Below are 25,566 nucleotides of genomic sequence, written 5' to 3'. Positions count from 1 at the left end.
TTCCGTCATCTTTCGGGAATTTAGCGGAAATATACGAGTGATTCTTCAGCAACGTTCGGAAATTTGACGAAAATAGACGATCGTTAATCACTCCACCACAATAGGCTTATTACTAAAGTACCGGCAAGAGTGTGAGCGCCTACTGGCCACCGCGTCACTGTTCTGAGCGCTGAGGAGAGCCAGTCCATTCAAAGAGAGAGCGAGAGAGCAAATGCACAAACATGACAGAGGCTGAGATGTAAAAAAAAACTTTCTGAGGATAAAGACAGGTATGTGACTTTAATTCTTGCGAAGTGATATAGGCTATTGATAATAGCAGCGGCGGCACTACTGTTGTGTTTCATGACTTTAGTGTATGCGCGTTCCTGCGTAATATTATGACTGCATTGCGCTTCTCAGAGTTTGAGGATTGTTGTGACGTCTTCATTCATCTACTGTTTTCATTTACTTATTTTTTCCCTATCTGGGATAACCTATATTGTGCAGAAACATAAGGAAATAATTAGTAAATGTATTATTTTGTAAATGCGTCTAAATGAAATTCCAAAATCTACTTAAAAGTAATAATAATAATAATAATAACAATTATTATTATTATTATTATTATTATTATTATTTAATATTACAATATTATATTACATTAAATTAATTAATACACTGAAAAAATATAAATTGAATTTACTTATTTGTTTTAAGGTAAGTGTTTGCAAACAATTTATATGGGCTGAATTTTAACAAAGGAATTAAGTTGAACATTACTAAATTTAATTTGTTTGTTTATATTCACCTCATTAAATTTGTTTGCAATCACTTCCCTTAAAATTTTGTAAATCCAATTAATCTTTTTATTTCAGTGTAATGCGACAAATTAAAATAACTCATTTTGTATCTATACGTTTATGTGAAAATGTGTGTTTTATTGTCAGTGAAAGTGTCTGTCTCCAGCAGCTCTCTGAACTCATGGGCTACTCAAACATACTCAGAGAGGGCCGGACCTTCCTGCTTTAATTTGCTTAAAGGATCAGTGAGAGCTGCTGCTTGTGTTCATTCACGTGGTTCGTGTGTCTGAATCTGTCAAGACCTCTTTAATCTGTCTCTGTTCACGACCTGAACACGTGGAGCGACACTGCCAACCTGACTGAAAACAACTTCATTCTGCAGTGCACACTAATGAGTTAACAGACAGCAATTATGGGCCTACAGATGGAGTGACATGTCTCTGTGTTTGCTAGGAGATTCTGGACTGCTGCTTGGGTGTTGCTAGACAGTTCTGCTATAAATAAGTAGATTCCACATTTGTCCACCCTGGACACGTTGACATTGTGAAGCCTTCATTTTCAGTAAAAATCAACCACTTCACAAAAATACCACATTGGCATTGGGATGTTGCTAGGGTGTTACTAGGAAGTTGATTGTATTGAGGTTTTGTTTGGGTGTTATAGGGAGTTTATTGGGGTGCTGGGCTGTGATTTTGCTAGGGTGTAACTAGGAAGTTTATTGAATTTTCCGTGTTGTTGTTAGGGTGCTACATTAAATGTTCTGGGTTATTGTTAGGGTGTTACTAGGAAGTTTATTGAATGCTTTGGGTTGTTGCTAGGGTGTTACTAAAGAGTTTGATTGAGGTTCTGGGTTTGGATTTAGCTAGAGTGCTACTAGGGTGTTTATTGAATGTCTGGGTTGTTGCTAGAGTGTCACTAGGGTCTTAAATGTTCTGGGTTGTTGTTAGGGTGTTACTAAAGAGTTTAATTGAGGTTCTGGGTTTGGATTTTGCTAGACTGCGACTAGGGTGTTTATTGAATGTCTGGGTTGTTGCTCGGGGGTCACCAGGCAGATTATTAAATGTTCTGGGTTATTGTTAGGGTGTTACTAAGGGGTTTGTTGAAGGTTTTGGGTTGTTGCTAGGGTGTAAACAGTTTAAGTGAGATTCTGGGTTTGGATTTTGCTGGAGTGCAACTAAGGTGTTTATTGAATGTCTAGGTTATTGCTTGGGTGTCACTGGGGAGTTTATTGAATGTTTTAGGTTGTTGTTAGGTTGTTATTTGGAGGTTTATTGAATGTTTTTGGTTGTTGCCAGGGTGTTACTAAAGAGTTTAATTGAGGTTTTGGGTTTGGATTTTGCTATAGTGCGACTAGTGTGTTTATTGGATGCCGGGGTTGTTGCTAGGGTGTCACTAGGGAGTTTACTAAAGGTTCTGGGTTATTGTTAGGGTGTTTCTAGGGAGTTTATTGAATGTTTTGGGTTGTTGTTAGGTTGTTATTTGGAGGTTTATTGAATGTTTTGGGTTGTTGCCAGGGTGTTACTAAAGAGTATAATTGAGGTTTTGGGTTTGGATTTTGCTATAGTACGACTATTGTGTTTATTGGATGCCTGGGTTGTTGCTAGGGTGTCACTAGGGAGTTTACTAAAGGTTCTGGGTTATTGTTAGGGTGTTACAAGGGAGTTTATTGAATGTTTTGGGTTGTTGCTAAGGTGTAACTAAAAAGTTTAATTGAGGTTCTGGGTTTTTATTATACTAGAGTGCGACTAGGGTTTATTGAATGTCTAGGTTATGTTGTTGCTAGGGTATCACTAGGGAGTTTATTAAATGTTCTGGGTTGTTGTTAGGTTGTTATAAGAACGTTTATTGAATGTTTTTGGTTGTTGCTAGGGTGTTACTAAAGAGTTTAATCATGGTTTTGGGTTTAGATTTTGCTAGAGTGTAACTAGGGTGTTTATTGAATGTCTAGGTTATTGCTATGGTGTTGCTAGACAGTTCTGCAAAACATAAGTATATTTTTTTCTGGGTTGGGGTGTTGCTAGGGTGTTACTAGGGAGTTCATTGTATGTATTGGGGTTTTGTTTGGGTGTTATAGGGAGATTATTGGCGTTCTGGGTTGTGATTATGCTAGGGTGTTACTAAAAAGTTTAATTGAGATTCTGGGTTCGGGTTTAGCTAGAGTATCACTTGGCCGTTTATTGAATATCTGGGTTGTTGTGAGGGTGTTACTGGGGAATTTATTAAATGTTCTGGGTTGTTGAAAGGGGGTTACTAGGGAGTTTATAACACTTCTGAGTTGAGATGTTACTAAAGTTTTCTAAGGAGTTCACTGATGTTTTGGGTTGTTTCTAGGATGATACTAGGGAATTTATATTGTTTTTTGCTATGGTGTAACTAGGACATTTCTGAAGGTTAGGCTATGAGGTTTATGAGGTAGGGTGTTGCTGATGTTTTTAGAGCAAAAAGTAACAATAAATAAATATTTATTTAAATATTTATATGTTAAAAAAGTTCAAATGTTATGGAGGGAAGATGATTCAATGATATTTCTATCTGCAAACACTTCTATTAATATACAATTTGCAAGGGCAACTTACGTTTTATAATAATAAGCTCAAATATTAGCTTAAACGCTTATATAGTCAACAATAAATACAGTAATTTTCCGAATGCTCATAATAAACTTTAAGATATCTTTTGAGACTGTGTGTGATTCCTCATATACAGATTTCCATAGCTTTCCATTTGGTCTCTCACTTAACATTTTCTTTTTCTTAGTCAGCCACGGACAAACTTTTACATAATTCAGTGATTATGTTTATGATTAGTCAGTAGTTTTATTTGGTCATACATAAATGCAAGCAAGTTAATTAAACTGCATTTTTGGGCACATAATTTAATGAGAGTAAAGCTGATGATTAATAAAAGCTTATCAGTGTCCTGCTGGGTTGTGTGTTTGGTTCCCTAAGGATGAAAGTGATGCCAAAGCTTCTTAGTGCACCATACAAATATACAGACTTCAACTCCATTCATAATGTTCATTAAATCAGCTGCTAGAGTTAATGGCAACCCTTTATAATAACTACACACTATGAATCATTTATAAAGCATTAGCAAATAGTTAATTCAATATTTCTTAAGCATTAACTCTACATTAATAGACGTTAGTAAGCAGTTCATAAATACAGCTATGAATATTGTGTCCTTGACTTACAGTATAAGCACATTTATAATGTGCCTAATGATTGTATTTTAATATTTTATTACTTATTATATGTTCATTACTAAATTCAGTTTTGCATTATTTATAAACCATTTGTATTTAAGTGTAGTTGGTGGCTTTAAGAATCAATCAGAATGAGTTAGTAAATGATTAATAAACTATTCAAATCAACATGTATATATTTTATTATTTAGGCGTATAGTAATGGTTACTGTTTATGTCAATAAATGCTTTTTTTATGTAACTCAAAAGTTACATAAAAAAATTACAAAACTCACATCTCTTATAAATGAAAATTAAAGACTCATTATCACATGAACAATAAATGTTTGCGCGACGCAGTGGCGCAGTAGGTAGTGCTGTCGCCTCACAGTAAGAAGGTCGCTGGTTCGAGCCTCAGCTGGGTCAGTTGATGTTTCTGTGTGGAGTTTGCATGTTCTCCCTGCATTTGCCTGGGATTCCTCCGGGTGTTCTGGTTTTCCCTACAGTCTAAAGACATGTGGTATAGGTGAATTTGGTAGGCTAAATTGTCCTCAGTGTATTAGTGTGAATGAGTGTGTATAGATGTTTCGCTGCGTAAAAACATGTGCTGGATAAACTGGCGGTTCATTCCACTGTGGTGACCCCAGATTATTTAAGGGACTAAGCCGAAAGGAAAATGAATGAATGAATAAAGGTTTTTTATATTATTTTAAAAAAATTAAATACTGTAAACTTTAAACATTGCTGAATAACAGGAATGTCAAAATACAATTAACAATAAATACAATTAAATAAAATTGGATAAAACAACTACAATATATTAATTTAACAATATATTATGATAAAATATTTCAATGTTGTTTAGTGATGTTTAAACTGTACATTATTTGACATAAAATTGCAAAGATTTACTTTTCCTTTGATACAATTTCATTTTAAAATGAATAGAAATTAATAAAGTCATTTATTTTCTTGTTTTTTCTGTTTGGAACATAACTGAGCCTTTAATTGTCATTTATAAAGGATTTCTAAAGCATAAATAGTCCTCACTTTAGATTAGGTCACAAAACTGAATGAAGTTGAGTTAGTAAAGTTATACAAATTGACTATTAGTATATGCCTGAATAATGTGATATATGAATGTTAATTTGAATAGTTTACTAATCATTTACTTACGTATTCTGAATGATCTTAAAATAGCACCAACTATTAACTAGTTTGTAAATCATGTAATACTTAATTAAATAGTGAAAAATAAATCATTAACAAAGTGGGAAAATATCATTATTAGGCACTTTATTAATGTCATGAATACAGCATTTGTTTATGTATTTGTAAACTGCTTACTAACGTCTATTAATGTAGAGTTAGTACTTAAAAGATAATGGATTAACTATTTGCTAATGCTTAATAAATGATTCGTAGAAAGTGTTACTGAGTTCATCTGAAATAATGTGGGGACCGTAGTTTGTGTGGTCTGACATTGCACCACTGTACCAAACAGAAAGCAAGTGTAAAGTGTAAAGCAAAATAAAAGGTTTTATAGGAATTAAATATTCTTACAGTAATTACGTGGTTTTGTAAGTTTGGTTATTTAGAGATGTGTGACAAATACAAATACATTTTTCAGTACATAATGTAAATAAGTAAATTTATTTTTAAATATATTTTATTCGCTCCCTGTTCTGTCTAAAAATGGGGAATAAAGATTTAAAATATCACAATTAAACTCTTGTAAAACAAACATATTTATATAAAGGGAAAGTTAACATGAAGTTACATTTTTAAACTGACAATCAATAGTAATAAAACTGAAATCATTTGTATTTAATTGTAACGTGCCACTTTTAAAAAGCATTGTTTACAGTGTATAGCGGTAATCATACACTGAATGAATTTTAAAATGTCTCCTGATTAATTAAAATTTTCTGAAGAAAAAAAAATTACTATTATTATTATTATTGTATGTTTTTACCAAGATTTACCCCCAGAAATGTAATTAACTGTAACAATATAATTAATATATATTTTTAAATCTTGCTATTCATAGACAGAACAAGAATAATTTGATGATATATTAAGAAAAAGCTAAAATCTTAAATAATAAATACTTGTCATTTAAAATGTTTATACCTGGCCACTATCCTTTAAACTTTAGCGTTCAGCCATTTTTAAAACCATTAAGGAAACAAAATGTTCAATGTTCACTTATTCTTATTGTTTTTTAAATTAGTACAGGTCATATTTAGCATGAATAATTAGTAAACCCCCTATGAAATTTTTGGTCTTTTTTAAATATTTCCCAAATGATGTTTAATTTTCACAGTATTTCCTATAATATTTTTTTCTTCTAGAAAAAGTTTTATTTCGGCTAGAATAAAAGCAGTTTTAAATTTTTAAAATCCATTTTAAGGTCAAATTTATTAGTCTCCTATTTTTTTTTTTTTTTTTTTTTTTGATAGCCCACAGAACAAACCATCGTTATGCAATAACATGCCTAATTACCCTATCCTGCCTTGTTAACACATAACCTAGTTTAGTTAAGCATTTAAATGTCACGTTAAGCTATACAGGAGTGTCTTTAAAAATATCTAGTAAATTATTATGTACTGTCATCATGACAAAGATAAAATAAATCAGTTATTAGAAATGAGTTATTAAAACTATTATGTTTAGAGATGTGTTGAAAAAATCTTCTCACCATACAGAAATTGGGTAAAAATAAACAGGGGGGTGGGGGGGCTAATAACTCAGGGGGTTTAATCATTTTATTTTTATAAAAGTTATTTGAAATATTGAAGTTGATACTTACCTTGCATTTATTAGGCTATTTACAGTTGAAGTCAAAATCCTTAGCCCTCAAAATTATTAGTAAACTTGTACTTTTTCAAATATTTTCCAAATGATGTTTAAAAGAGCAAGGGCTTTTTCACAGTATTTCCTATATAATTTTTTTCTTTTGGAGAAAATCTTATTAGTTTTATTTTGGCTAGAATAAAAGCAGTTTTTAATTTATTTTTAAGGTCATTTTAAAATTTTTCCTAGTGATGTTTTGCAGCTGGAAGGGCATCCGCTGCGCAAAACATCTGCTGGATACGTTGGCGGTTCATTCTGCCATATGTGTTGAAAAAAAATCTTCTTTTTTTAACAGAAATTGGGGGACAAATACAGGAAGGCAAATAATTCTGACTTCAACTATATATATTTTAATGACACCTCATCTTTGAGCCTTGCGGAGTCTATATAATTTGTTTGGATATTTATTTGTATATATCACAGTATTTGGAGTTTTGGAAGTGGAGTAAGGAAGTGAGAGTGGAGGAGCTGTGGCAGGTTGTGTGGGTGTGCTGGAGAAACGCTGAGAAGACGTGCTGATTCAGCTCTTCTGTATTCCGCTCTGTCCCCGAGCGTTCATTAAAAGTGCTCTCGCTGCTTCCTCGGGTCTCTCTGGACCTGCAACCACTGTAGTGTCCGGCTGATCGGCGCAGAGTGATCAAAAAAATAATGCCTTCTTGCAGGTTGAGTCTGTGTTGGGTTTAGAGTCAGGATTTTTGCAAAACCCCTCCCACCTTTTTTTTTGCAGCTGTTAGGCTCCTTCATTTACATCCTAAACATCTCTAATCTCTCCCTTTGCTTCTTTTTTTGTGTTCAGATCTGCAACTCCTTCACACGTCGGCCTGCCAGTATGATGAAAGATTGCCTTCAGTTCCTCATTGAGCCGGCCAAAAAGCTCAAGTTTCGTTTTAAGGTATGACTCATTCATTCATTCATTCATTCATTCATTCATTCATTCATTCATTCATTCATTCATTCATTCATTCATTCATTCATTCATTCATTTCACTTTAATAAATTTAAATTCACCAATGTCAGGCTATTTTGTCCACTATAGTCATAATAATTAATAGATTTTTTTTTTTTTAGAACTAACATTCATTTGTTTTTAAGATCAGGGAATACCTATTCACTAGGAACTAGTTGCTTAATATCATGCATTTACTACCATATTTGTAGTTTATTAGTAATTGTAAAACACATACTGTATAATTGCATTATTGTATGTAATGAGGCGATGCAATGGCGCAGTGGGTAGCACGTTCGGCTCATAGCAAGAAGGTCGCTGGGTTGCTGGTTCGATCCTCGGCTCAGTTGGCGTTTCTGTGTGGAGTTTGCATGAAAATGAATGAATGAATGTGTGTTATGCCTTATCTATCCCATGCTGAAACATAACTAATTGAATAGCTACTTTACTTACTATAAGTGAGCATTAATTAGGAGTTTATTGAAGGAAACATTTTACTATTAGTGTTCCTAACCTTATGTGATAACATTCCATGTCCACCATTACCCAACGATTACGCCTGCTAATAAAGTAGTTTTCCTATTTATAAACTTATTTGTTTATTTTTTAATTATTTAAATATTACTAGTTGAAAATGTAAGTTTGTATGTACTGCATCACTTAAACTCTGAATATAGTCTTATATATATATAAATAAATAAATAAATAAATAAATAAATAAATAAATAAATAAATAAATAAATAAATAAATAAATAAATATTAATAAAATAAGGGCATCACGGTGGCGCAGTGGGTAGCGCTGTCACCTCACAGCAATAAGGTCACTGGGTCAGTAGGCATTTCTGTGTGGAGTTTGCATTTTCTTCCCATGTTCACATATGTTTCCTCCGGGTGCTCCGGTTTCCCCCACAGTCCAAAGACATACGCTATAGGTGAATTGGGAAGGCTAAATTGTCTGTAGTGTTTGTGTGTGAATGAGAGTGTATGGGTGTTTTCCAGTGATGGGTTGCAGCTGGAAAGGCATCCGCTGTGTAATACATATGCTAGATAAGTTGGCGGTTCATTCTGCTGTGGCGACCCCAGATTAATAAAGGGACTAAGCTGAAATGAAAATGAATAAATTAATGAATATTATTATATAATAAATAAATATATATATTTCTAGGATGCTTAACAACCTGTTTTCCATTTTTTCATGTTTCTTTTTATTGTTGCTGTGGTAATGCTGTTTAATATTTTTCAATCCTTTTTTTTAATTTACCATGTTCACTGTCTTTATCTTTTTAATCTAGAGTATCTGACAATTTAGAATTAGTATGTATTAGTATTAGTATTAGAATTTAGTGTGGAGCTAATAAAATGTATAGAAAACATGTTTGTCATGTTGAGAACAATGGCAATATCAAAATGGAAACATTTCAGACAAAAGCTTTGTCAGCCTGGGCAAATATAAGAATCTGCAAATATATCTGTAGAGTTAGGGGGCGCTGTGGAATTGACTGTCCTTAAAGGGATAGTTCACCCAAAAAATGAATTGTTAAAAGAAAACGTTTAAAATAAAAAAAAAGAGTGCTTCAGGGGTAATTAATGTGTGTCTGCTCTTTGGATATTGGATTTATAAAGATAAACAACAAATTCAAAACAAAATCATAATGAAACTCTAGACGCACTTGAAGATTGTTACCCTGATTAATGTTGCTGAAATGCCTCGGTGCGGTGCACAATAGTGGTGTTTTTAATTATAGCCATTTTAATGAAGGCTTTTTAATTTTTTTCAGCTACTTTTCGAGTGCCTTGGTCTTTGATTTTGTTGTATACATTTCTTTGTTCTGATGAACACAAATTTGGAAGACTGTCAATATCTAAAGAGATTTCAACAGCCACTCTCTCCAGTGGTATGCATTTTTCCTACTGATGGAGTAAATAGGTGGAGAGATCTGTGTGTGTTGGAATGTTTCTGACATTCTTTCAAATATCTTACTTTGTCTCCAGCAGAACAGATACATTTTAATGTATTTTTGAAACAACCTGAGGGTGAGAAAATTACAACATAGGCTCATTCTTAAAATGTAGCCCTATATACATTTCGTGAAGTGCTTAGGGCTGCATTTTGTCTTCAAAACAAATGCTATGGCGTGGTATGATGTTGCTTCTTTTTGCGCTTACCAGCTGACCACTTACCTCTATGTGGACCGCTTTTCTGCTGTAATCAGTTTGTCCAGTAGTTCGCCATGTACGTCGGCAGACTTGAGACGCAGCGAGGAGTTGACCACAACAACAAGGTTCGAGTTCAGTGAAGAACGATTCCAGAAAGTAAAAAAAAAAAAAATCTATAAAATTAAAAAAATCCTTAAAAGACAAAATAAACAAGTAAATAACAGGGTGAGCATATGCTCACATTTAAAAAATGTGTTAAAAATCAGGCTTTTCTTTTTCTGGATTGTGTTTTAATATCGGTGGTCAATCTGCATCAATGGGGGCTTTTGAAAACACTATTAGTCAGGTTCAGGAAAGGAGGAGGGTGGGTCAGTTGATCGGTCAGTCATTCAGTAAGTCAGTTAGTCAGTCGACAGCAGCCTCTGGTGGATTTGAGCAAGCATGGCACTCGCAAGAGAAATTTGAGATCTGAAAAGGTGCAAACAGCGGCCTCTGGTGGATATCCGAAAACAAAAACTGCAAAAAATGTAGCCCCTGGGACGTACTTCGCAGTCTCCAGAAATATATATAGCAGTACATTTTCAAAATGAGCCTGGGTTGAAAAATGATGACAGAATTTAGATATTTGGATGAATTACCTCTTTAACATGCTCACTAATAAAATGAAGCAAGACAAAGAAGCCTACAATCATGATGTTTTGGACTGTCGGAATGCATAACTTAAATTAAAAATGAAAAAGAATCAGCTATTATATTTGTACTTGATGTTGACCAGATTTTTTTTAAATTCTGTCCAGGAGACACGAAAGAAAGTGAAACATGTAAAGAAAGAGCCATTAAGCGAGAGTCAGCTGTTTATAATGGAGCTGGCACGAGAACTCAACAGAATCTGTCAGGTAAGACTGATATACAGTAGTATTGCATTAAACCTGTACATGACTTTATGATAAGAGTCATGGACCATTAGTGCATATCAAAGATGCTGAATATGTTTACTTCAGCACTATATAATGGGTGAAAAACAATATGTAAGTCTGCCGGTGTTTTCAAATTCACAGTATTAATAAAAAAAAAAAATAGGCACATTAACTATCCTGTTTTGCCATGGGAAAAGATTCGCCATATGTACTATGTAGTATGTAACTTTTTAACAGTCACAAAGTTGCAAACCATCTGCAGTGTCTGCTACATAGTGTGATTTTAAAACACAGGGTTGAGTCAGAGCTTCTGTTGTAAAAGTGTTATAATGGTGTCTTTCAGAGGTCAGACGTTCTGGCTCACATCTGGACCGGAGAGGACGTGTGGCCACCACACACCTGTCGAGAGTTCATTGTAGAGACCGCCAACATTCTGGAGATGAAGGTCAGAAACTCCCCTCAAATAATTTCAGCACACAAGAGCAAATTCATTACTCAGCATATTCATTTATCTTTATTTAACTGGGTAGAAAAAAATAAAACATTGAAATCGAGATCACATTTACCTGGCCAAAAGGTCTGTAACACACGGCTTTGTGAAAGAAAATAATTACTAGTACAGTTCAGTCTTTAAACATAACAAAATTATAGTTTAAATTACATGCACTGAGAAATGGATTATTGTTGTTTGGTGGATAGGATAACATAAATAACAACAAAACAGGCAAGAAAAAATGTTAATATAATATGTAGTCATTTAATTTAGATTAAGAGAAAAGCTGCTTCATCAAATCTAAAACAATATGAAATTAATATATTTAAAAAATGTATTGCATAACTTTACTTACTATATTACAAATTTAAATATATAAATATAAAATCCCTAAATGTAAATTTGATTTAAAACCATGGGTCAGAATATCAAATTCTTTATATTATGATTTATAAATCACCCAAAAGCTGACAAAATGAGCTTTTCGTTGATGTGGACTTTGTTAGGACAAATATTGGGACAATATTAGGCAAAATACAACTATTTAAATACATGGAATTTAAAGTTTCAAAAAATCTAAATCACATAAATCTATTTTTTTTATTGTAGTTCTAAGCAATGCAATACACTAATCAAAAAAGTTTGAAGTGTTTACATTTGGAAATTTACAAAACTTGCATGATCTTTACTTAATACTAATCATTTTTGGCATAAAAGAAACATTTATAATTTTGACTCCTACAATGTATTTGTGGCTATTGCCAAAGACATTTATACATTTCTATAAACCCAAAATTTAATTTTCAGTTTTAATCCAGTATAAATAAAACTAATAAACTATTTTAATTTGTAAAAAAAAAATAAATAAATAAAATAAAATAAAAAATATATATATATATATATAATCCTTTTTTATAAAGGTTTAAATGTTATGTAAAATGAAGTAGTGTTCAGCAATAAACTGTATGTTTTAATGTAAATATGCATGTAAAACAATCAGTTATTTTACAGTATTATACAGTTATTACTACAGTATTATCTCTCACAATCCACAAACAAAATTGTGATTTTGTCAGATAAATTGTATCTTTATCTGATTTGTTACCTCAGTTTATAATTTAATTTAATTTAATTTAATTTAATTTAATTTAATTTAATTTTTTTATTTTATTTTATTTTATTTTATTTTATTTTATTTTTTTATTTTATTTTATTTTATTTTATTTTATTTTATTTTATTTTATTTTATTTTATTTTATTTTATTTTATTTTATTTTATTTTATTTTATTTTATTTTATTTTCCTTCGGCTTAGTCTTGCTTCAACACACCTCCCTAAAAGTTGCTAGAAAGAGTTTGATTAGCTACTTCAGGTGTGTTTAATTGTTGTTGGAACTAAAATAAGCAGGATACCGGCCCTCCAGGACTGAGTTTGGATACCCCTGGCTTAGTCCTTTTATTCATCAGGGGTCACCACAATGGAAAGAACCACTAACTTATCCTGCACAGATTTTACACAGTGGATGCCCTTCCAGCTGAAAATTCCATATAAATATTATATTATATTATATTATACTATATTATATTATATTATATTATATTATATTATATTAATTATATTATATTATATTATATTATATTATATTATATTATATTATATTATATTATATTATATTATATTATATTATATTATATTATATTATATTATTTTATATTATATTACATATTATATTACATATTACATTAAATATAACATATTATATTATATTATATTATATATATTATATTATATTATTCTATATTATATTATATTATATTATATTATATTATATTATATTATATTATATTATATTATATTACATATTATATTACATATTACATTAAATATAACATATTATATTATATTATATTATATTATATTATATTATATTATATTATATTATATTATATTATATTATATTATATTATATTATATTATATTATATTATATTATATTATATTATATTATATTATATTATTAAAAAATCAACTCACTTTGCAATATTAATTTGGCTTAACCTTACATATCCAGATACTGAGTGTTTTTGGACAACAACTGCTGTTTCTCGGTATCTGCATGAGTTTAATTACAGGCTGATGTTGCTCGTTTAGAGCTGTGTGTTATATTTAGAGAAAATCCAGCTTTAGACAGTGAGTGCCTGTAATAACCAGCTGGTCTGTTTGCATCAGGCTCCCTGACTGACAGCTCCGGTGGCTTAAGACTTTAACATTCCCTCGGTTTTCAAAGGATCAGGCTCTTGAAGTTATAGTTTAGTCTGCAGTACTTTTGTGTCCTTCAGAAAGCTGTAGTCGCTCCAGGGCGTCCGCCTCGTGGATTTAGTGTACTTTTAAAATAGCCTGTCAGCACATTTTGTCAGAGAAATCAAAGTAATTGATTTGAGTCCGACTCGGGCTGTTTATTAAAAAGGCTACTGCGTCATAAATGTCAGCTCAAGGGGCCGAACAGGCCTCCAGTTAGAGAGGCAATTATTTTCACAGTTGCTTTTTAAAGAATCCAGTGGTGGTCAGTAACTTGCTTTGTATGTTATTCTATACTTTTTGAGAGTATTTTTATTTTAGGAAAGCTTTTACTTTTACTTCACTTCAATCTAAATCAAAATATTGAACGTTATACTCAATTACACTTCCTCAACGAGACAGAGTAAAAGAGTTATTTTCAAGGGGAGAAGTCATGACATGCTCAGAGACAAGATGTTAGTGTAGGAATTTTGTTGGTTAACCTGGTGAATTGGGGTGACGTGGTGGCGCAGTAGGTAATGTTGTTACCTCACAGCAAAAAGGTCGCTGGTTCGAGCCTAGGTTGGGTTAGTTGTCGTTTCTGTGTGGAGTTTGCACGTTCTCACCGATGGCGGTTCATACCGATGTGATGACCCCAGATTAAAAAAGGGACTAAGCCGAAAATAAAAGAAATTAATGAATGAAGCTTGTGAATCTGCTCATAAATTGCATTGAACAATTTATTTATTAACTGGACTGATCTGACCACATTTGTTCTCAAATAATTCAAATATTCAACATTGATTCAAATAATCCATTTAGAGTGAGTCTCCAGTGAATAACTCACTGATTCCAATTATCTGTTCAGATTGAATATGGAGTCAATAACACTGATTCAAATGATCTGTTCAGAGTAAGTATTCTGTAAACAACTCACTGATTTATATGATTTGTTCAGAGTATCCAGTGAATAACTTACTGATTCAAATGATCTGTTTAGAGTTAGTATTCGGTAAACAATTCACTGATTCAAACGATCTGTTCAGAGTGAGTATTTAGTAAACAATTCACTGATTCAAATGATCTGTTAAGAGTGAGTATTTAGTTAACAACTCACTGATTCAAATGATCTGTTCAGAGTATTCAGTAAGCAACTCACTGATTCAAATAATATGCTCAGAGTGAATATCGAGTGAATACCTCACTGATTCAAATGATCCGTTCAGAGTGAGTCTCTAGTAAATAATTTATTTACTGTGAAAATCCAATAAACAAGTCACTGGTTCAAACAATCTGTTCAGAGTATCTGGTAAACAACTCACTGCTTCAACCGATCTGTTCATAGTATCCAAAAAACAACTCACTGATTCAAATAATCTGTTCAGAGTATCAAATAAACAATTCACTGATTCAAATTATCTGTTCAGAGGTAATATCCAGTGAATTACTCACTGATTCAAAAGATCTGTTCAGAGTATTCAGTAAGCAACTCACTGATTCAAATTATATGTACAGAGTGAATATCGAGTAAATAACTCACTGATTCAAATGATCTGTCCAGAGGGAGTATCCAGTTAACAACTAATATATATTATTAGCAGGCCTACTAGTAGTTGTAGTAGCAGTAAAAGATATAGTATTATCAATTAAAATGACTGCTGCTACTCATAATAATACTACTAATTTATAAAAATCAGTTTGAATATGGCAATAGTGTAAGGATGAAAAATGTAATTTAATAAAATGTATTAGGCAAATGCAAAAACCAAAAGCATCTGAATATGCGCTGAGTTAAAGGAATATTTGCTTATAATTAATCTTGATCAAAAGCCAAATTCCTCTCCCATAGAATAAATCTAATTTAGTAAATGGCATTTCAGTATTCAAATACAACATAAAAATGATGCTTTGCTACAAGTGTTTGTTTTTTACTAACTATGCAGGAAAACACAGAGAAGCCTGTCCAAGTGTATGTGGATCTGCATCCAGAAAAGCGTGACTGGAAGACTCACCTACTGAGCATGCTGGAGCAGGGGGGAGAGTACGACATGGGCCCTCACAAGAGGATCATCATGGACTGGACCAGAGCACAGAGAAACACGCACCCGGTGAGGGCCACTATTTTAGATCTGATTTTGTGTTCAACAGAAAAAAATGAAAAAAGAAAGAAAGGGGCCAGTAAATAATTTGTGCTTTTTTTGTCCTCTATAACTTATATACACTAATCCATTAATGGTCACAAAATTGACTTAATGAGGAGTAATTTGTTTGTGTTTGCAATTTAATAATAATCTATGCTGTAAATGAAGCGTCTCTCTCTCTCTCTCTCTCTCTCTCTCTCTCTCTCTCTCTCTCTCTCTCTCTCTCTCTCTCTCTCTCTCTCTCTCTCTCTCTCTCTCTCTCTCTCTCAAATTCAAATGCAAATTCAAAGAGCTTTATTGGCATGACTGTAAAACAAATCACAATGTTGCCAAAGCAATAACAAAATACAGAATATTCATATAGATAAAAGAAATATAAGTAATAATAAACAAACATATACATATCGTTATATTATACATATATGTTGTCACAATAAACAAGTTAATAAAAAAAGATTAACAAAAGTATATAATAATAAATGGTAAGGACAGAGAGCTTTAATAAGGGATGAGGGGGTTCAGCCTTTTTCTCTCATATGGTGGCATGAGGACACGTACTGTGCTGCTAGGTGGAGACACTTTTCATTTTCTCCCAAAATATAATGGAGTTTCTCCGTATTTGTGGCTTGCTGGAATTGTGGTAGAATCAGAGACATTTGTGTGAAGTAAGCTTCTCTGATGCTCTGATATTTGCTGCATTGAGTGAGGAAATGCAGCTCATCCTCCACAACTCCAGCAGAGCAGTGTGGACACAGTCTGAGCTCTGGGCTCCTCCAGCTGCGCTTGTGTCGGCCCGTCTCCACACTCAGACTGTGTCCACTCAGACGGTACCGGCTCATCAGCTTTCTCTGACCGGGGCTCTTAATGTTGGTCAGATACGGGGCCAGTTCATAACCAGGTTTAATCTGGTTGAAGCACGCTAACTTTTTTATTTGTCGTACTTTATTTTGCCAATTGAGTTTATAATCCTCCTGGGTAATCTTTTCTATTTCTTTAGTCTTTATATGTTGGGACACGGTTTGTGAATTTAGTTGGTGTTTTCCCACCAGATAGTGCATGGGGTCTCTCTCTCTCTCTCTCTCTCTCTCTCTCTCTCTCTCTCTCTGTCTCTCTCTCTCTCTGTGTGTGTGTCTGCTCTCTGATTAAGAATTAAGATATTAACCTTGCTATGATCCTCTCGTCTGACTGTGTTGATTACAAATGACCTCACTGACTGACCTGGCAGAGACACGCTCAACCCACTAATCTGTAGAAATGACAACTTAACATTGACTTCTATTATTTTCCAATTTAAGTAAAGACTAGCTTGTCAAACACGTTCAAAATGCTAGCTTACTTCATAGTATGCACTGTTTATTACCCGTAGTTCATAAAAACTATGTATACATTGTGCAGCAATAGATATAAACACTCACCAGCCACTTTTTAAGGTACTCCTGTCCAGCTGCTTGTTAACGCCACTTTCTAATCAGCCAATTACATGGCAGCTACTCAATGCATTTAGACAATCTGCTGCAGTTCAAACCAAGTGTCAGATTGGGGAAGAAAGAGGATTTAAGAGACTTTAAACTTGGCATGGTTGTTGGTGCCAGACGGGCTGGTCTGAGTATTTCAGAAACTGCTGATCTACTGAGGTTTTCAACCACAACCATTTTTGTGGGCGCTTTTTGATGTCAAAGGTCAGAGGAGAATGGCCAGTCTGAGCTGATATAAAGACAACAATAACTTAAATGACCACGTGTTACAACTGAGGTCTGCAGAAGAGCACCTCTGAATGCACAACACGTCAAACCTTGAGGCGGATGGGCTACAGCAGCAGAAGACCTCACTAGGTGCCACTCCTGTCAGCTAAGAACAGGAAACTGAGGCTACAATTCACACAGGCTCACCAAAATAGGACAACAGAAGAATGGAGAAACGTTGACTAGTCTGATGAGTCACGATTTCTGTTGCGACATTTGGATGGTAGGGTCAAAATTTGGCATCGTCAACATTAAAGCATGGATCCATCCTGCCTTGTATTAACGGTTGGAGGTGGTGTGATGGTGTGGAGGATATTTTCTTGGCACTTATTAGGTTCATTAGTACCAATTGAGCATCGTGTCAACGCCACAGCCTACCTGAGTATTGTTGCTGACCGCATCCATCCCTTTATGACCACAGTGTACCCATCTTTGATGGCTACTTTCAGCAGGATAACGCGTCATGTCATAAAGCGGGAATCATCTCAGACTGGTTTCTTGAACATGACACTGAGGGAAGTCAAAAAGTGATCCAACCCAGCACTAGTAAGATGTACCTAATAAAGTGGCCGGTGAGTGTATATACAGTGCTGTAGCATATTATATAAAGAACTCATGTGTGTTAAAGCTTTTAAAGGGAAAGTTCGTCCAAAACTGAAAATTCTGCCTTCATTTATTTACCTTGTACTCGCTCCAAACTTGTTCGACTTCTTTTTTTTTTAACCATTTCTGTGTCTGTATGATTTGAGGGGGGAATAAATGTCAAAATTAATACATTTTAAATAAGACTTGTCAAAGCATTTATATTCATAAGTACTTCTTTTAAAATATGAGTGTGTTCGTGTGTGTGTATATATATATATATATATATATATATATATATATATATATATATATATACAGAAGAGGACAGGACAGAAGAGATGAGACAGGAATACATGGGGAGCATAGAGAGGAGGAGGATTAGCAAAGGACCTCGAGCTAGGAATCAAACTCAGGTCGCTGTGACCACCTCAGTGCTAAACATTAAGGTTGGGCACCACTAGAGGCAGAATGAATAGGGAGTAAATGTTCATTTTTTGGGTGAACTGACCCTTTAAGCCAGTCTTTCCACTCTTCGGGGAAGTCAACCTTCAAATGGCTAACTAATAGCTGTCACGCATTTAAACATCGATACAATTACACCATTAAATCTGTTAACACAGGTAACCTTACAAGGTAGCATTACCTTTCTAATGCCTGATCAATAATCCATGAAGTTCTCAGAGTTCCCTTTATTTTCTTAGGAGTGATTGTGTGGAACAAGATAGCGGTAAATACTGTTAGTGAAGTATCGCCTCGCTTTCTCACATAACAAACAACTCCAATGTCCGAGGCACGAAATGACACAAAAGGTCTGATTGTTGCTTGTTTCTCCAGCATGGCATCTGGCCGGGTGAGGCGGTGTTGATGATGCTGGATGACCTGGAGCTGCAATGGAAGCGAGGACTCCTGTCGCACCTGCAGTCTGCTGTCGAGCTGCTTATAGGAGCCACTCTTGGAGAACATCTGGACAAGGTTTGATGCCTTTGGAAACATGCAAAGTCAAAATTACTGAAGTCAAAATTATTAGCCCTCCTGAGAATTTTTTACTTTTTTCAAATATTTCCCAAAGTATGTTTAACAGAGCAAGGAAATTTTCACAGTATTTCTTATAATATTTTTTCTTCTGGAGAAAGTCTTATTTGTTATATTTCAGCTAGAGCAAAAGCAGTTTTTAATATTTAAAAAAAAAAAATTAAGGGTCAAAATTATAAGCCCCTTAATAAAGAAGGTGGTCCACTACAATATCATATTTTAAACTTTGTTTGTTGTGTAATGTAGCAGTGTGAACTTAAACAACGTCTCTGAATGTAATATGCTCAAAGTTCAAGGCAAAGAGAATTTGGCTTTTACAGAGTTAGCTTTGGCAAAGTTTGGGGACAACAAAAAAATATATCCAGGCTAGTGAGATCACAAGCGCTTCAAGTTACACACATACACCACACGCATACACCCCGCACAGAGCAGGGGCGTGGCCAGAGGCACTGTAATGCTGTAATGTAGCAGAGAAAGCTAAATTGCCGTCTAAACACTGCTATTTCCAGAGAGCTCATTCTGTTTCTGAATTTTGGCTTTCAAAGGACACAACACAAAGAGAGAAGTGCTTATGGTTTAATTTTTATTATGTTCCAGAGAATTTAAAAATACATAGCGCTAGCATTTGACAAAGGAGAACTTCCAAAATCTCTCTCTGTTCAGTGCTGGATTCAGCTAAAAACTCCTCCAACCATAATAGACGATGATGTGGATTGTGAGTCACAGCCTGTAAGTATTTTTATTTGTTAAAATTGATCTATTACATGCATAGGTTCTAGTGTTAATAGTATGTTGTAGAGAGGATGTAAACAACGAGAAATGCTGTTTGGCACTGTTAACAATTTAGCTACAAATTCATATTTATCCGCCAAACCCCGGTAAAGACTCACAATCTTCAGCAGCGCATGCAGTGTCTGTCTATACGGCCACTTTCCTTGCATTCTACATCACAAATAATGAACTTGCAAAAGATATGTGAACGTTTCATATTACTTACACATGCTTATTCCGAATACATGTGAAAGACACTTTTTGTGTCTTGGGTGATTTTATTTTAGAGAGCAGGCGTGAGGTTCAGCTGTGTGCTCCGTGTCATTGTCTGATTCAGGCACCAACTGATACGGCTAACAGCTACTCTGACTGACAGTGTTTATACTGCGCAATAGTGCACTTGTAGGTGTGTGACGCTTTTCCGGGGATGTAAGCTCATCCGCGAATCACAGCACATTATGTTAGCTGACCAATCACAGCCGCATGAGGGAGGGCCTTTTAGAGGAACAAGAAAATATGACAGTAGTTTTCATGTTAGCTGAGTAGCTGTATATAATCAAAGCAAGACTTATGAAAAAAATAACGTGATTTTCTACAAGTGAAGCATGAGCACACAATGCTTTGCATCTTATAAACACAACCAAGCCGTAAAAATACACTGTGGACCACCCCTTTAAGCATCTTTTTTTTATAGTGACATGCCTAATTACCCTAACTTGCCAAATTAACTTAAGCCTTTAAATGTCACTTTAAGCAGAATACTAGTATCTTGAAAAAATATCTAGTAAAATATCATGTAGTGTCATCATCATGGCAAAGATAAAATATTAATTTTTAGAAATTAGCTAATAGAACTATTACGTCTCAAAAAAATCTTCTCTTTAACAGAAATTGTTGAAAAAAATATACAGGGGGCTAATAATTTAGGAGTGCTTATAATTCTGACTTCAACTGTACAACATTATTTGTCATCACATTTAAATAACTGATCTACAGTAATAGCAAGCGGCGCTGACCTGAAGTGCATTTGTGTTTGTAGGAGCTCATTCCAAGACTTTGGCTGGTACAAAAACAAAAGACCCAGAAGATCGGTGAGCTTAATGTATTAATGTTTAGAACTGATTTTGAAGAATATTGAAGTATATTGTTGCAAGCGGCGACGCAGTGGCGCAGTAGGTAGTGCTGTCACCTCACAGAAAGAAGGTAGCTGGTTCCTGCCTCCCCTGGATCAGTTAGCGTTTCTGTGTGTAGTTTGCATGTTCTCCCTGTGTTCGCGTGGGTTTCCACCGGGTGCTCCTGTTTCCCCCACAGTCCAAAGACATGCGGTACTGGTGAATTGGGTAGGCCAAATTGTCCGTAGTGTATGAGTGTGAATGAGTGTGTATGGTTGTTTCCCAGAGATGGGTTGCAGCTAGAAGGGTATCCGTTGCGTAAAAATGTGCTGGATAAGTTAGCGGTTCATTCCGCTGTGGCGACCCTGGATTAATAAAGGGACTAAGCCGAAAAGAAAATAAATGAATAAATGAATTGTTGCAAGCGAATCTGCCCTACTAATGACAACAAAATGAAATTGCAAAAAAGAAGCTTATACAATTAGAAATAAAGGTACGAGAGCTGTCACTGAAGTAAAACCTTTTTACAAAAGTACACAAAGGGGTTTATATTAGTATCTAAAAGGTATGTATTAGTACCATAGTGTATTTTTAGGTACTATTATGCACATTTGAGGTAACAATATGGTACCTTATGAAAATGCACCGCCCCAGTGACTGCTCTTTTAGCCTGGTTTCTAAGGGGGTCTGGTAGTTTTCAGAAATATCTTTTAAGCTGTTTACTCAAAGACATCACTCACAGCAGGTTTATTAGATCAACTGTGAGTTTTCATGAATGGTGGGCATGTAAATGATGTGTCTTGGTAATCTCTCTTTCTCTCTCTCTAATCTACTTTAGAGTGCACTGGCTACATTCCACACATAGGTGAGAGACTAATGGGTTAATTAGTCAAATAATAAAACATTTAATGCCATTATATAAATTTGCATTCAGCAATGTAGTCAACGAGGATGTCTACGCAGAAGTTTTTATTATGCAGTGACAGAGAAATGTTGTATTTTGTTTCAGTGTGGAACTGGATTTGTGATGCTGCAGGTACGTTTCACATTTACATAAATCAAATAAATATAATTGTAAGTTATATGCATGCTATTTTCACACTTATCTGTGATTGTCTGGAGTCAGGCCTCTCAATTGACAATCAAACCTGCTAGATCTCTATATATACAAACTCAAACAGTTTTAGACAAGAAACCAGTTAGATGGCGCCATACAGAAGTGTAATCTGAAAATGCTGTTTATATGTCTCTTATTAAAATGATTTTTAAATGTATTGGTCATCTTGTTCGAGAAATTATATGCCGATTAACAACAAAATCAATCTGAACTGCGCAGCGCAGTACCAAAAACAAAACCTAAATTTGCACAATATGCAAAGGCTAAAGCTAAATCTACTCAAGCTAAATCACTAAAGCTACTAATTCTGGGGACTACAAAAATAAATAAATAAATAAAACACATCCGGGCTAGTGAGATCACAAGCATTTCAGGCTACGTGCATTCTACACAGCGCAAAAGCGCACGCTTGTTGGGAGGTGACGTGAAGCTGATTCCGCGAATCACAGCACATTATGTTAGCTGACCAATCAGAGCCTCTTGAGGCTGGGCCTTTCATCATAATCACATTGTAACACCCCTTATGACATAATTATTATACCCAAAGTCAATGTACTGGGCACCTTTTTAGCACAACAACAATTTTATTTCTTGAAAAACTTCCAAGATACACCTAACTCAACTGCATGACCATCCTCTTCCTCCAGTGGAGGTGTCGTTTGACCCAGAGACGGCTAACCCTTCTCTGCTGCTGTCTGAGGACTGCAAGCGTCTGCAGTGCGGGCTGGAGCGTCGTCCTGTCCCCTGCAACCTGCGCCGATTCGACGGCTGGTGGTGCTGCTTCGCCTCGCAGGGCTTCTCCTCAGGACGGCACTACTGGGAGGTCGAAGTGGGCGACCGTGACTGGCGCCTTGGTGTGGCCAAAGAATCAGCCCTCTGTAAGGGCTACAGGCCGCTGAACACTCAGAGCGGGTACCTGACCCTCCGGCTGGAGAGAGGCTCTGAGCTCAAAGCCCTGACCGCACCCACAACACCCTTACCCACCACGCTCATCCCGCGCCGAGTGGGGGTCTACCTGGACTATGATGAGGGGCAGCTATCCTTCTATGACATCCAGAAGAGGGCGCACATCTACACCTACAGCCAGAAGTTTACAGAGAAGCTTTATCCGGTGTTCGGGACGGTGGAGATGGTGCGCGAGATGGTGATCCGGCCTGCAGATCTGAGGGAGCCGTGTCTCTGTAAGGGCCAGTGTCTGTTCTGCTAATGCACACTGATTTGAGAAAATTCACACACATTCATGCGGTATTTGATCAATGCTTACAAAAACATAAATAGTTTGAAGGATGCATAGATGGTATTTTTGAATGATTATTTTTATTTTTTAGAAAAGCTTTGTTTTCTGCACCGCTAGGAATCGGAAAGGAGTTTTAAAACAAAAACCAGTTTGTGATTGGTTTGAAAAACAGATACAGTAGTCCCACCCAAAACTTGTCATTGGTTGAGCCAGTAGTAGGTCTGTTGAACTTTATTCAGACTGCTAATGCATGCTAAATGGCATCATATACTTCAAGCGTAAAAGCAAAATTTAAAATTAGTTTGCAGTTGGTTTTAGGAGTTAGATACATGCAGAAAAGTTTGCTTCAGCTGGTAAACACCACTAAACTACCATCGGTTTGTGGCTTTTATGTAATAAGTAGGTGTGGTTCTGAGGCTTTTTTAGACACTAAAATCTTTTGTAGTTAAATTTCCTCTGTTTAATTAAAAAAAAAAAAAACTGAGACCACATGAAGATTTCTTTAGATTTATTAGATATGGTTTTGGCTAAAATGTTCATATTTATTTATTTATTTATTTATTACATTTCCTCCATATTTTAAATAAAAATCTTGCCATTTAGAGTGTTTTCCCTCCAGAATATGTAAATGACAAAATTTCCATAAATTATTGATTTGACCCTTCTGACATTAAAACATTGATATCATTTTGTCCTAAAATCCTGATAAAAACTTACACATATATTATCATTAAACTACAAATGTTTTTTTCTTTCTCAACTACATTCACAATCGAAATTTGGAAGAAAACCGTTCACAGAATAAAAAACTAATGACATTTTACTCTGAGACAGAATTTTCCAACATAGACTCATTCTGAAAATGTGGCCTACTGTATATACATTTCTGAAGATCGTGAATTATGTAGCTAGAAGTACGAATGGCTGCATTTTTGTCTTTAAAACGAACGCTAGGGGGGGCGCTATGGTGCTGTTTCCTTTTCGCGGTTACCAGCTGACCACTGTCTTCCGTATGGGCGGCTTCCCCCCGTTACAAGTTTGTCCAGTAGCTCACTGTGTACGTTGGCAGACTTGAGACGCAGACAGGAGTTGACCACGAGTGTGACGAAGAATAGTTCCAGAAAACAGGTCAGACAAAAACTGAAAAAAATAAAATAAACCAGTAAATAACAGGGGGAGAATGTGGTATAATCTGAAAATGTGGTAAAAATCAGGCGAGAGCTTTTCTTTTTCTGGATTTCAGTCAGTCAGTCAGTCGACAGCGTCTTCTGGTGGATTTACACAAGAACAGCAGGGCCAAATGGCACTCGCCAGAGAAATTTTAGATCTTAAAAGTGTACACAGTGACCTCTGGTGGATTTGCAAAAACAAAAACTGCAAAAAAAATTTTGCTCCTGGGACATATTTTGCCACTCTCCAGAAATGTAAATAGCGGTACGTTTTCAGAATGAGCCTGGGTTGGAATTTTCACTATTCTCTATATTTTTCCAAAATTTTAAATCTGGTTTTAAAATGAAAACACAGACGCAGTGTTTACACGCTGAAGTAATCAACCTGCAGATGACATTTGTCCATGCATATTACTCTGGGACTAATTTAAACACTAAAACTGACAGCTTTTTCAATGTGCAGCTATTAAAATGCTTTCTACAAAGGGCTTGTTTCCTCAAACTAACTGATGCATGAGTACTGGGAATGTGTTTTTTTGTTTGTTTTGTTTTAGTCCCAATATTTATGCAATCAATTCATACACAGCTAGTTAACACACAAAATTAGATTATTTTGAAGATTTATTTTTGATTTTCTAACATGAAAAATCTCCTTTGATTTGATTGTTTAATTTTCAAAATTTTCTTTGTAATTTTTCATACTGAAATCTGATTCATTTGCAGACTTGTGATTGCTCTTTTTTCCAATATTTACCCATATATGAGCATTTTTTGTATTATTTGATGTGCACAGCTTACAGAAAGCAAGATAAGACAAACCCAAGGCCTGAAACCCAAATATATTCATTGCTACTCTGAATGCACTATTTTTCATGAAATTTGAGCAAATATTGAATGTAGTCTTATTCATCTACATGTTTGTTTATAGAAGGTACTGTTAGTAAGTAGTACATTACTCAATGTACAGCATTTTAGTAGGTCGCAGTGTCTTAAAAACACTTGATTGCACCTAAATCTGTTTCTAATAAACAAAGTAGACACACAACGACTC

General features: G+C 34.8%; 1 protein-coding gene across 2 annotated transcripts; it reads left to right on the top strand.

Annotated features, from left to right (window-relative positions):
* Positions 1-181: 181 nt before the first annotated feature.
* Positions 182-25,563, top strand: zgc:194990. 2 transcript variants are annotated; one of them, XM_005166884.6, is made up of 10 exons: positions 182-269; positions 7,616-7,711; positions 10,721-10,819; positions 11,184-11,285; positions 15,553-15,717; positions 18,912-19,049; positions 20,920-20,971; positions 21,831-21,857; positions 22,002-22,028; positions 22,757-25,563. In XM_005166884.6, exons 2-10 carry the CDS (start codon positions 7,649-7,651, stop codon positions 23,314-23,316), a joined length of 1,233 nt encoding a protein of 410 aa, XP_005166941.1. In that variant the 5' UTR covers positions 182-269; positions 7,616-7,648; the 3' UTR covers positions 23,317-25,563.
* Positions 25,564-25,566: the final 3 nt, after the last annotated feature.

Source organism: Danio rerio, chromosome 8, assembly GCF_049306965.1.
Source record: "Danio rerio strain Tuebingen ecotype United States chromosome 8, GRCz12tu, whole genome shotgun sequence".
Lineage (NCBI taxonomy): Eukaryota > Metazoa > Chordata > Actinopteri > Cypriniformes > Danionidae > Danio > Danio rerio.
This window is presented reverse-complemented; position numbering and strand designations above follow the sequence as displayed.